The sequence below is a fragment of the Macaca mulatta genome, chromosome 5 (assembly GCF_049350105.2).
Source record: "Macaca mulatta isolate MMU2019108-1 chromosome 5, T2T-MMU8v2.0, whole genome shotgun sequence".
In the NCBI taxonomy this organism is placed as follows: Eukaryota; Metazoa; Chordata; class Mammalia; order Primates; family Cercopithecidae; genus Macaca; species Macaca mulatta.
Genome location: NC_133410.1, coordinates 3563986 through 3576449, shown reverse-complemented (window position 1 = coordinate 3576449; position 12464 = coordinate 3563986). Strand labels below are relative to the sequence as shown.

The 12464-nt window shown below is 50.3% G+C and overlaps 1 protein-coding gene and 1 long non-coding RNA gene across 12 annotated transcripts in view; both read right to left on the bottom strand.

Moving 5' to 3' along the window:
* Positions 1-12464, bottom strand: part of RGS12 (regulator of G protein signaling 12) — a 184608-nt gene that overhangs the window by 56058 nt on the left and 116086 nt on the right. For 5 of the 11 annotated variants that reach the window (XM_078003006.1, XM_078003005.1, XM_078003008.1 and 2 more), the window contains one exon: positions 4966-4987. The exons of 3 other annotated variants lie outside the window; for them this stretch is intronic. In XM_078003006.1, the coding sequence (XP_077859132.1) occupies positions 4966-4987 (22 nt within the window). Of the gene's footprint in view, positions 1-4965; positions 4988-5650; positions 5793-6042; positions 6312-6432; positions 6510-12464 lie in introns of those variants that run through there. 3 more of the 11 variants (XM_078003009.1, XM_078003013.1, XM_078003014.1) reach the window with 3 other exon arrangements.
* LOC144341107 (uncharacterized) lies at positions 2783-4323 on the bottom strand. The gene is made up of 2 exons (XR_013417707.1): positions 3882-4323; positions 2783-3815 (listed from the first exon to the last, which is right to left on the bottom strand). It is a non-coding gene; the product is annotated as an uncharacterized LOC144341107 (long non-coding RNA).

Sequence of the window (12464 nt, the reverse complement as noted above, 5' to 3'; positions counted from 1 at the left end):
AGAAACAAGTACATCGGAAGGCATCCTGGTAGAAATCAAGTCTCCACGCTTCCAAAATTGAAAATCTCCAGTCTGACTCCTGTTTACAAATACTAATACAGTATTCCACACCCTATAAATACACTGTGTTATTCTGAGCATCATTTTGAAGTCCAAAAGCAAACCAAAAGAATGTGACATATTAAACCAAGTAAAGGGTTCTGGTTAAAACAACCGCTCCCACAATAGCGCATTACAAATTAGCATTCTGTTTCAGCTATTTAGCAAACATTTTTGGAAAATGTGCAATTAGGCTGCACTGTTTTTCTGATGAGGAAAATGTAAATTTATCAACTAATTCTATATAAGTACTGATGGTACTACTCTCAAGCTTTCCCCTTTCTCTTTCAAAATTTTATAGAATACAAATTTTGGCATTTGCCAAAAATATCAACAATTATACTTCATATTTTAAAAAGGAATGCACTTTAAAGTCCCCCAAGTTAATCCAGCAATTACAATAACCCTCCACCATCAGGCAGCCGTTTGTGACAGCTCCCCAGGCCTCAGTGCCTGTTCCCTAACAAGGACGGGCGAGATGAAGACACAAGACTAGGAGACAGAAAGTGACTTGCCCCAAGAGGTCGGCCTGTCGGCTGTGGAGCTGCGGGTGGAGCCGGAATCTTCGGCCATGGCCGGGTCCGAGCTCCGAAGGCCCGCGTGGCGGATGAAGGCACTGGAAGAGCCTGGCGGGCGTGCAGAGCAGCCCAGGAGGCGGCTGCGGCGGTGGGTCCACCCCCTACGCCAGTCACACAGGAGTTTCTGCTTCTGGGCTGTTTCTACTCAGTTTGTGTATGTGCTTTTTGAGAAGGTTTCACGACTAAAAGGAAAATCACTGAAAGCCACTGTCCCCGCCCAAGCCTCGCCCCAACGCTCTGGCTGATGTCTGCTGAACACCGGATCATTCACTCAACAGACAGTTCTCACGCCAGCTGCTGTGCTGGGCACCGGGACAACCCTGACCTGCCATGTGGAGGTCACACCAGCTGGGGGGACAAAAGCACCGACACAGATGAATAATTAAAATGACAGAAGCTGCTCCTAGCACGGGCAGGAAATTGACAGTGGCCATTGCTCAGGATGGGGGCAGGTGGTCAAGTTGGGAAGAGCAAAACCGCGTGTGCCTGAGGTGCCATTAGACTTCCAGACCAGGGTGGGACGCAGGATGGTTGGGGGGACAGGAGCTCTGAGCTGGTGGAAGAGAGGCGCCATTGGACTTCCAGACCAGGGTGGGACGCGGGATGGTTGGGGGGACAGGGGCTCTGAGCTGGTGGAGAGGTCCAGTGCAGGGGCCGGGCAGATCGCTGCTGCTGCTGTAGGGACAAGCGCCAGCATTCAGGAGAGGGGAGCAGGAGGATGGCTGCAGAGACAGGGCCAAGACTGAGGTCTGCATGGAGGACGAGTAGGTGGCAGCCAAGTGGACAGAGTGGGGTCAGGGCAGAGCTGAGGCACGGGACATGAGGATGACACAGGGATGGAGGACCGGGACTGGTACGTGTAGGGGGACCCCAGGGTGAGGCTGGCAAGAACGGAATGTTTGTGAAGCAGCTAGAGCACTGGTGTCACGTGGACCTGCCACCATCCCCCAAAGCCAGAGCTGCATGGTTCCCCGGCTTTCCTGCTGGCACAGACGCTGTGCGCAGGAGGAGATGGGCCCTCTGGGAGCTCCCCGATAGTCTCCACGCCCCGACTTCAGAAGGTGAGGTGGTCACAGCTGGAACATCCGCCTCTGGAGGCCTCAGTGAGTGGGGAGATCCTGGCAGGCCTCTTGGCACAGAGCTTGACCGATGGAGGAAGGCACAAGAGCGGGCTTCTGTGAGGCCGTGGTTCCGGCTCCGTGCGGAGCCAGACCAGGAGAGGTGAGAGGTTCCTTTTTCCAGGAGCAACCGGGCATCTTCCTTTCCTCATTTCTTCACAACGTCCCATATACCTCCAGCTCGACCTCACACTTCTGTCTGAATAACTTCCCACAAGGCAGACCATTCCCCTGCTAAGTTTCTCTATAACGCTAGAATGTTCTTCCTTCTCTCCAGCTGGAATCCGCTCCCTGCCCCCAACCACGGCCCAGCCATGCCCCCCACAGAGACCAGCCCTAACCCTTTTCTCCGAGGGCACTCTTTGGCTATGAACGGGTGGCCACTATCGGCCCCTTTCTTCTGAAAAAGTAAAAAAACCACACTCCAACTTGACAAAGATTGCCAAAATAGCATAATCCAACTTCCTTAAAACCAAGCCACAAAACTAAAACTCTCCAGCGAGAGCCTAAGCTATAAAAGCACAATACACGCCACAGAATAAAACCGTGGCATGGACACGAACTCTCCAACTGGCAAGCTCGTTGAACACAAAATATTTCTAAGTGAGTGATTTATTAATCACCCAAACTAGACATGATGACGAGACAGAGAAAGCCCAGCTGAGCAGGTTGCTCCCCAAGCCAACTCCTCAGTCCCTCCTCGGAACTCGGGGCACATTTTTCCCATAGAAACCCAGGCCGGCCTCAGTGCACTGAGTCTCCCACTGACCATGACCTGAGTTTCCCTGGGATTCCCCAGGCTCCTGTCACTGCCGTGGAGGGCAGGGGGCCGGGGGGCCTCTTTCTGCCTGAGGCACCAGAAGGGGCAGCAGTGGCTGCAGGCGCTGGAGGGTCCGAGGCTGGAGCGGGGACTCTCCAGAACCGTGGGGCTGGACGTGTGGAGGCCCAGGGCTGGGGGGTGGGTGGGAGCCAGGGTGGAGGGGACCTTTTGGCCGGGGCTTTCCCCCGTGGGCCTGAGCCTGGCCACCTCACCTGCAGTCTACTGTGAGCTGATGGATCTCCTCACTCTGCCTCGGTGCCCTACATGTAACAACAGCAGAATGTGACACCAACCTAGAGTTCATGTGCACATTAAACAAGATAACTGGTTCTCTTTACTCTCATAAGCAGAAAAGAAACTGAAGATGGAAAAATAACAAAAACAAAAAAAGGAACCAAATAAACACATCCAGCCTGCCCACTGCAGTTTCTGAAATTCGGGGTGTGCTGATGACTATCTCCTCCCTCCCGTCTTCTCTTCCCTCCCATCTCCTCCTCTGTGACTGGGGCTCTCCATGGAAAGACGGGCCTGTCCCAGTGGCCCCAGGGTCTGACATGGGGAAGAGAAGGAGGAGCAGGGGGTGGATAGCCCTACCGCCAGGGGATCTCCAAGTGGCCAGGACATACTTCCTCAGAAGGACACACAGAGCCTGCGCGGCGAGGAGCCAGTGACTTCCCACCCTTGGGAGGTGCGGGTTTTCAAACAATTGTAAAATGGACACATAATACAACTCTGAGGTTCCTGCATCTATTGCTGACAGAAGCAATCTTTTGGAGGCAGATAAAGCTTATTCTATACGGTGAAACTAAACATACCAGGCAGATCTTTCATGTATAAATTGCCTGCAGAGATGAATGGCTTCTGCCAGAAAGGAGAAGTGAGAACACGGCAGAAAGAGAAAGCGTGGACAGAACATTCAAAACACTGGTCACTGTATCCTGGATTTGGTTCCGAGTCCTGTTTCTTTTCATTAAGGAAGTTTATCCTCACCCCAGCTTAAGACTGATTAAATGACATGATTTTCATTGCACATAAAATAGGAAATAGAATTCCTTTTATTCTACAAAATATATCTCAACCACACGAGTGTCGGGATCCCTCTGGTCTCAGCTTCAGGTGCCCGTGTGTGTGTAACCCAAGATATGCTCCTCTTCCCACAGAGCAGCGGGCCTGCGAGGGTTCTGAGCTCTGTCCGCCCACCTGGGGCCCTCCTTGCCTTCCCACAGAGCGGCGGGCCTGCGAGGGTTCTGAGCTCTGTCCGCCCACCTGGGGCCCTCCTTGCCTTCCCACAGAGTGGCTGGCCCTCGAGGGTTCTGAGCTCTGTCCGCCCACCTGGGGCCCTCCTTGCCTTCCCACAGAGCGGCGGGCCTGCGAGGGCTCTGAGCTCTGTCTGCCTACCTGGGGACAGCAGCCCTTTCTGAGGCTGAGGACCGGGGCCAGCAGCTGCAGGACCACAGAAAGTTGAGAGAACATTTGGTTTCTCTTTAATGCACAAATATGGTGGCACCTCAAACTCACCGGCCCCTGGGCAGCTTGTGCGCCACAGCCTGTGCCTCAGCCCATCCCTGGCCCACAGCGACACCAGGCGCACCTAATCCAGCTCTCAGGGACAGAAGTGGGGACAAAAGCGTGAGGTGACGATGAAACCCGAGAGCCTGCGGACTGTTGTGTTACTTTCTTGTAAAAAAAAAAAAAAAAAAAAAAAAGAGGAATATTTGGGAGGAACTCTCCTCACTTGGGAGAGTTTTTTTTTTTTTAATCATTGAACCAAAATGATAAAGATGACATCAGAGAAATCTTCAGTGAAATAAGACATTCCTGCCTACTTCCTTTTCAATCAGTCCATAAAAAGAATCCCTGTGCACAAAATTCTTTAAACACAGAAAGTAAGTTTTTGATTCCTCTTCATCCCACACTCTCAATTCATCTATTATATTTTTCCTGAGAAAATTCTGGGTCTCACCCAAATTTCCTGAATTGCTCAAATCCAGAAAGCACTTTGAAATCTTAACTTTCTGGTTTAAAAGCTGGTTATACAAGGGAAGAGCAAAAACACGTTTTAACTTGTCAGACACAGGCAGGCAGGTGGGTGCACTCCTCAGACACACAGTGCTGTATCACACTGGTGTTCAGAGCCACGGCAGTTCTCTTAAACAGCTTTCACAATACACGCCGAGGCCACCTGGGTGCCACAGAAAGCACCCCCAAAATTAACTCACCTAGAACCCTCCCACAAGGAGACAGGGAAAACAACTCGTCTTTTCTGAGGGCATCAAACGGCAAATACACTTTCACAATTTGAAAACTTTATGAAAAATAAAAAATATATACATCAGAAATTGTGACTTACCGCCATCAGACACAGTTGCAGACTGAAAGAAAAGAGAGAGAGACATGAGTTAATTAAGCCTCATGACAAAACTCCGGGAAATGAAATGTCCATCTGAGGAACACAACGGGCAGACGCTGGGAGGTTCTCAGAGGCACTCTCCAGGTGGAGGTGTCCCGGGAAAGCCAGACGGCCCAATGAGTCAAGAGTCACAGCTCCCACTCCGCCCAGACTGGGTGACACCCAACAAGAGGAAGTCATCCTTTTCATTTGAAAAGAACAGATCCCAGCATGTCTGACATTACAGTCTTAGTAACAGCATCAATGAAACCAACTTCACAAACTTCAGTAGTATCATGGCCTGTAAGTGACACATGCACCAGGGACAGCCACCAACAGCCCGCTCACTGCCCATGTGCCGTGACGCCACCCAGGGCCACAGTCGGGGGCAGCCACCAATAGTCCACTCAGTGCCCACGTGCTGTGACACCACCCAGGGCCACACTCAGGGACGGCCACCAACAGCCCGCTCAGTGCCCATGTGCCATGATGCCACCCAAGGCCACGCTCGCCACCCCTGGTGCTCTCCAGCATCACTGCCCTCCCACAGGGGTGGAACCAGGGCCTAGAGAGGTGCAACGACCACTGGGGGCAGCAGGAGAGGAGTCAAGCCCAGAGTCGAGCGTCAGACCCAGTGCCCGCCCGCCCAAGCAGTGCAAGAGCGGCCACCAGCAGGAGGGTTGGGGAGAAGCTTCCGAGGAAGGGGCTTGGAAGAGTGGAAGGAACTGGAGGAGAGCAGGGTGGCTGGCTTAAAGGCACCAGGGACAAGAACAAACAAGTCAAGTTATGCATAAGGGGTGGCAGGCAGTACTGGAAGGCCAGCATGACCAGGAAGAGGCCGAGAGCTCGAGGCAGTCAGCTGAGCCAGGAGGAAGCCGCAAAGAACAGGAAGCCACAGTGGCCCCGATGGAAGCCCTGATCAGGGCAACCTGGCGCTGCACTGGCAGGAAGGGCCCAGGGCACAGAGCCGTCAGGCAGGTGCGGGACAAGCCCGGGGCTCAGCCCAGGAGGGAGAGGAATCAGAAGGGGCAGGCTCACCAGGGGACACAGATGCCAGGAAGTGAGAGGGGCCGAGCAGAATGGAGCTCCAGAGGCTGAACAAACCCATGTTTGATCCGATCCCTGGGCGGGCACTCTGCTGCTATCTAGGCAGGAACCCCCTCACGTGGGGACCTCCCGGACAGCCTGGCAAGGACCCACTTCTGTCCTCCTCTCTGCCAAGGTAAGGGCTGCCAGGGCCAGGGGAGCGAACGAGAAGGTGCCGCTGTGAGGGGCAGCCTGGTACCTCCTGGCCACCCCCAAGAAGTGGAGGACACTGGGGCTTTAAGACCCCCCACACCAAAATCCAAACAAGTGAGGCCCAGAGGAACCTCCCAAGGGGAAGGGAACCAAGGAAAAGGAGCCAGGACTTCCAGCTGCTGCCCCTACCGTGGCCCTCCACACGCGCTGTGTGAGTTTTAACATGAGCGGCGCACCCATGGAATTCTGCACTTCCTGTCTGACTACCCCATGCTTAGCACAGGGCCCCAGCCCTGCCTCCTGGCCGGCCAGCAAGGGCAACCACGCCCCCACGCAGCCTGGGCATCCGGGGCCCACTGCCATCCCTGGCCCGGCAACCTACACCAGCTATGTGCATCTTTCTCCCCTTCAGAGTCTGTCCTCTGGCACCCAAAGTAAGCCCCCCGACAGGCACCGTGTGAGACCACCTGGGGCCAGCTTCGGAGGGTCCCGCCACCCCGACCCACTTCCCAGTAGTGCAAACACACAGCAGTCTGCATCCACCTCTTCACTGTCCTCTCGTCGGCCAGGAAGAGGAAAGAGCACACACCCCTCAAGCCAACATGTGGCCCTCGGCCCTCAGCCACAGGGACTGGTTTTTATCAGCGGCTGTGGGGCAGCCACATCACAGGTGCTGACATATACACTTTGGAAAGCTGTCATTCCTTCCATGCCCACAGTAAATCATCCACGATCATGTTGCAATCTAAATAATATCACAGCAGGCTGGGCACAGTGGCTCACGCCTGTAATTCTAGCACTTTGGGAGGCCGAGGTGAGTGGATCACCTGAGGTCAGGAGTTTGACACCAGCCTGGCCAACATGATGAAACCCCGTCTCTACTAAAATACAAAAATTAACCAGGTGTGGTGGTGGATGCCTATAATCCCAGCTACTCGAGAGGCTGAGGCAGGAGAATCACTTGAACCCGGGAGGTGGAGGCTACAGTGAGCCGAGATCGTGCCACTGCACTCCAGCCTGGGTCACAGAGTGAGACTTCGTCTCAAAATGAATAAATAATATCACAGGCAAACTATACCTTTGAGATTATGAGAAGAAAATCCACAAGGCCATACACAAAATCAAAAATGCTATCAATAATATCTGAAAGATAAATCATAAAATGTAAACTTCGTAAATATACAATGTCACGCTCATGAGTAAAATTCAATTCTCAGAATCTGGCAGGCTGAACAAAGTGCTCTGGAAAATCTCTATACACACAGCATTTACATCCCCCAAATTAGCTGAAACTCGAGAACCAGGAGAGAGGGGTGTCCCAGAGGCCAAATAGACTAAAGGAGAAGGTGGCCAGGAAGCGTGTGATGCCCACCGAGAGGCCGAGGAAGGTGGGCACGGGCTGTCGCTGCTCCTGTGATGGGCACAGGCTGGGGGCCCGCAGGGCTAGACCAGAGTCTCTGGGAGGCTCCAAGACAGTGCCACTGATGCAGGTAAAGTATAGAGCTGTTTTAAAAGTAAACTTTACCTTTTCAAACAGTTTTAAATTTATGGAAAATTTTATTTTAAAGACAGTAGAGAGATAAAACATACTTTTTTTTTTTTACAGTCTCGCTCTGTCACCCAGGATGGAGTACAGTGGCACAATCATGGCTCACTGCAGTCTCAATCCTCCTGGGTTTGAGCAATCCTCCCATGTCAGCCTCCTAAGTAGCTGGGCTCCAGGAGTTCACCAACATGCTCAGCTAATTTCTATATTTTTTGTACAGACAGGGCCTCACTATGTTGCCCAGGCTGGTCTTGAATTTCTGGCCTCAAGCAATCCTCCCACTTTGGTCTCCCCAAGTGCTAGGATTACAGGTGTGAGCCTCCATGTCCCACTCAAACATGCTTTTTAATATACTGCTACTTCCAAAGGAGTAAAGGGAAATAGGGAAATCCCTGAAATGACACAAGGAAGGAATAGAGGGGGAAGCAGTTAGAAAATGCCAATGCCACTAGGGCCAGCCGGGTACCCCATGGTGAGCCTCGGCCACAGCACGGCTGTCCCCTCAACCTGACACCCTCCATCCAGCTCGGCCATGGCCCTCGGGGAGCAGTGTTGTCCTGGGTGCAACACTCCTGGAAGCCACATATATTAATGCAAATCCTTCCAGAAAGAACACAGCCCAACAGGGGCCCTCAGGAGTTCCAAATAGTGAGCCCACTTGAATATGAGTTCACTACGAAAAACCCAAGGACAGGCCCAACATGAGTGGGTGTCAGCAGAGACAACAATGAGCAGAGCCTCAGACGCTGGAACAATCTAATGCAGACGGTTGAATAACTATCTGTGAAGCTATAGAGAAACAAAGGCTGCAGTAGAACAAGAGCACCGTGCAGATCGGAAAAAGAACCAGATGGAAGGAATGTCTGACAGTGAAAATACAATAGGTGAAGTTAAAGATTCAATAGGAAGGCTAAACAGAGAGCAGGCAGTTGAAAAGAGAATTTGGGAACTGGAAGATGGAACTGAAAACAACCACTGACTACAGCACAGAGGGATAGACAGAGAAAATGAGGAGGAGTGAGAGAGAGCAGCAGAGAACTGAGGCAGTCTCCTCAGGATCTGAGGTTCAGAAATGACTGTAGAGAACTCCTAAAGACCGTCACCTACAAATGGTGCTGTGAGCAGGACTAATGCAAGTCAGCAAGACTTTTCAGCGAATCCCATGATGCTCATCTCCCAAGGTGGTCACAGGAGTTGAGACACCCACCACAGTGGCTCAGCACAGCATCCAGTCGGCACTCAGCAAAGAATTAATTTACTAATCATCAGTGTCGCTTCCGGGTCACGGCTGGGCTTGCCTGTGCTCAGGAGCGGAGCTGAGGAGGAGGCAGAGTGACTGAGGGCTTGTCTCAGCATGAGGAAGGGCAGGGAAGGAGAGGGCACCTTGTGGTTCCTTTCTTCATTTCAAAGAGGGACATTATATCTCTGACAAGAACTTTTAGAATTTATGTCATCAATGCAAGTGGAAAAAATAATGCAAAATGATTTCATAGTATAATCACAAATGTGTAAAATTTTCTTTAAAATGTAAGATCTGTGAAAACACACTCTCAAATACTGAAAAGACACAACTAGCCACACAGGAACAATATCCAAAGCTAACAGCAGTCAACCGCCCTTGAATGGTGAGGTTATGACTATTTTTTGACAAATAAAACTTTGTGGTGTACAATGGGTGAAGGCGCCAGGTGCTGGCAGGGAAGCCTCTGACCTTCACATACAGGTGGCTGGACCTCAGTTTACACAGTGCACAGCTGTCTCACTCCCAGGTATATTCATTAAACAAAAGCAGTAAGATTCATGGTAATTATAAATGATCTCTTTGCAAATTAAGTAATCTTGTCAGGAAAGTCATCACCAATTTCTCTGAAAGTATGAAAACTTGGAGGAGGACAGCAGTTTGATGTCCAGGTGATATGGTTTGGCTGTGTCCCCACCCAAATCTCATCTTGTAGTTCCCATAATCCTGTGTTGTGGGAGGGACCCGGTGGGAGGTAACTGAATCATTGGAACAGTTACCCTCATGCTGTTCTTGTGAGAGTGAATGAGTTCTCACAAGATTGGATGGTTTTATAAGGGGTTATTCCCTCTTTTGCTCAGCACTTCTCTCTCCTGCCACCATGTGAAGAAGGACGTGTTTGCTTTCCCTTCTGCCATGATTGTAAGTTCCCTGAGGCCTCTCCAGCCATGCAGAGCTGTGAGTCAATTAACCCACTTCCTTTATAAATTACCCAGTCTCAGATATTTCTTCATAGGAGCATGAGAACAGACTAATACAGTAAATTTGTACCAGAAGTAGGGTGCTGCCATAAAGATGCCTGAAAATGTGCAAGTGACTTTGGAACAGGGTAACAGGCAGAGGCTGGAACTGTTCGGAGGGCTTAGAAGAAGATAGGAAAATGTGGGAAAGTTTGGAACTTCCTAGAGACTTGGAGGGTTCAGAAGACAGAAATATGTGTGAAAATTTGAACTTCCTAGAGATCTGCTGAATGGCTTTGACCAAAATGCTGACAGTGATATGGACAATGAAGTACAGGCTGAGGTGGTCTCAGATAGAGATGAGGAACTTGTTGGGAACTGGAGTAATGGTCACTCTTGCTATCCTTTAGCAAAGAGACTGATGGCACTTTGTCCCTGCCCTAGAGATCTGTGGAACTTTGAACTTGAGAGAGATGATTCAGGGTATCTGGCAGAAGAAATATCTAAGCAGCAAAGCATTCAAGAGGAAGCAGAGCATAGAAGTTTGAAAAATGTGCAGCCTGATGATGTGATAGAAAAAAAAAAAATTTCTGGGGAGAAATTCAAGCCTGCTGCATAAATTTGCATAAGTAATAAGGAGCCAAATGTTAATCACCAAAACAATGATGAAAATGTCTCCAGTGCACATCAGAGACCCTTGGAGCAGTACCTCTCATCACAGGCCTGGAGGCCTAGAAGGGAAAAATGGTTTCCTGGGCTGGGCCCAGGGCCTCCCTGCTCTAGGCAGCCTCAGGACATGGTGTCCTGAATCCCAGCTGCTTCAGCTCCAGCCATGGATAAAAGAGGCTAATGTACAGCTCAGGCCATTGCTTCAGAGGGTGAAAGCCTCAAGCCTTGGCAGCTTACATGTGGTACTGGGCAAAGAAGTCAAGAATTGAGGTTTGAGAACCTCTGCCTAGATTTCAGAGGATGCATGGAAATGCCTGGATGTCCATGCAGAAGTTTGCTGCAGGGGTGGGGCCCTCATGCAGAACCTCTGCTAGGGCAGTGTGAAAGGGAAATGTGGGGTCAAAGTCCCCACACAGAGTCCCCACTGGGACACTTCCTAGTGGAGCTGTGAGAAGAGGGCCACCCTCCTCCACACCTCAGAATGGTAGATCCACCAACAGCTTGCACCATGCACCTGGAAAAGCCACAGACACTCAGTGCCAGCCCTTGAAAGCAGCTGGGAGGGGAGGTGTATCCTGCAAAGCCACAGAGACAGAGCTGCCCAAGGCCGTGGGAGCCCACCTCTTGCATCAGTATGCCCTGGATGTGGGACATGGAGTCAAAGGAGATCATTTCGGTTTAATGACTGCCCTATTGGATTCTGGACTTGCATAGGGCCTGTAGCCACTTTGTTATGGCCAATTTCTCCCACTTGGAGTGGGGGTATATACCCAATGCCTGTACTCCCATTGTATCTTGGAAGCAACTAACTTGCTTTTGATTTTACAGGCTCATAGGCAGAAGGGACTTGCCTTGTCTCAGATGAGACTTTGAACTTGGACTTTTGAGTTAATGCTAGAATTAGTTAAGATGTTGGGGGACTGTTGGAAGGGCATGATTGTGTTTCAAAATGTGAGGATATGAGATTTTGGAGGGGTCAGGGGTGGAGCGATGCGGTTTGGCTATGTCACCACCCAAACCTCATCCTGAATTGGAGTTCCCATAATCCCCATGTGTCATGGGAGGGATTCAGCGGGAGGTAATTGAATCATGGGGGCAGTTACCTCTGGTGATAGTGAGTAAGTTCTCATGAGAGCTGATGGTTTTATACGGGGCTTTCCCACTTTTGCTTGGCACTTCTCTCTCCTACTGCCATATGAAGAAGGACATGTTTGCTTCCCTTTCATCATGATTGTAAGTTCCCTGAGGCCTCCCCAGCCATGTGAAACTGTGAGTCAATTAAACCCTTTCCTTTAAAAATTATCCAGTCTCAAGTATTTCTTCATAGCAGCATGAGAACAGACTAACAGGTAATATTAAATTTTTATTTAAGGTACGCAATGTGATATTTTAATATATGTATACACTGTAATATGATTATCACAATCAAGCAAATTAACATGTACCTCTATCACCTCACTTAGTTACCATTTTTGTGTGTGGTGAGAACCTATTCTCTTAGCAAATTAAGATTTACTCTCGTAGCAAATTTCAAGCATACAATAAATGCAACATTATTAACTACAACCACCAAGCTGTACATTAGATCTCTAGAACTTACTCATCTTATAAATGGAAGTTTGTACCCTGTGTCCAACATCTCTCCACCACAACCCCCAGGCATTGGTAAGCACCAATCTACTCTCTGCGTCCATGAATTCAAGGGATTTTTTTGTTTTTTTGCTTTTTTTTTTTTGAGACGGAGTCTCACTCTGTCGCCCAGGCTGGAGTGTGGTGTCGCGATCTCGGCTCACTGCAAGCTCCACCT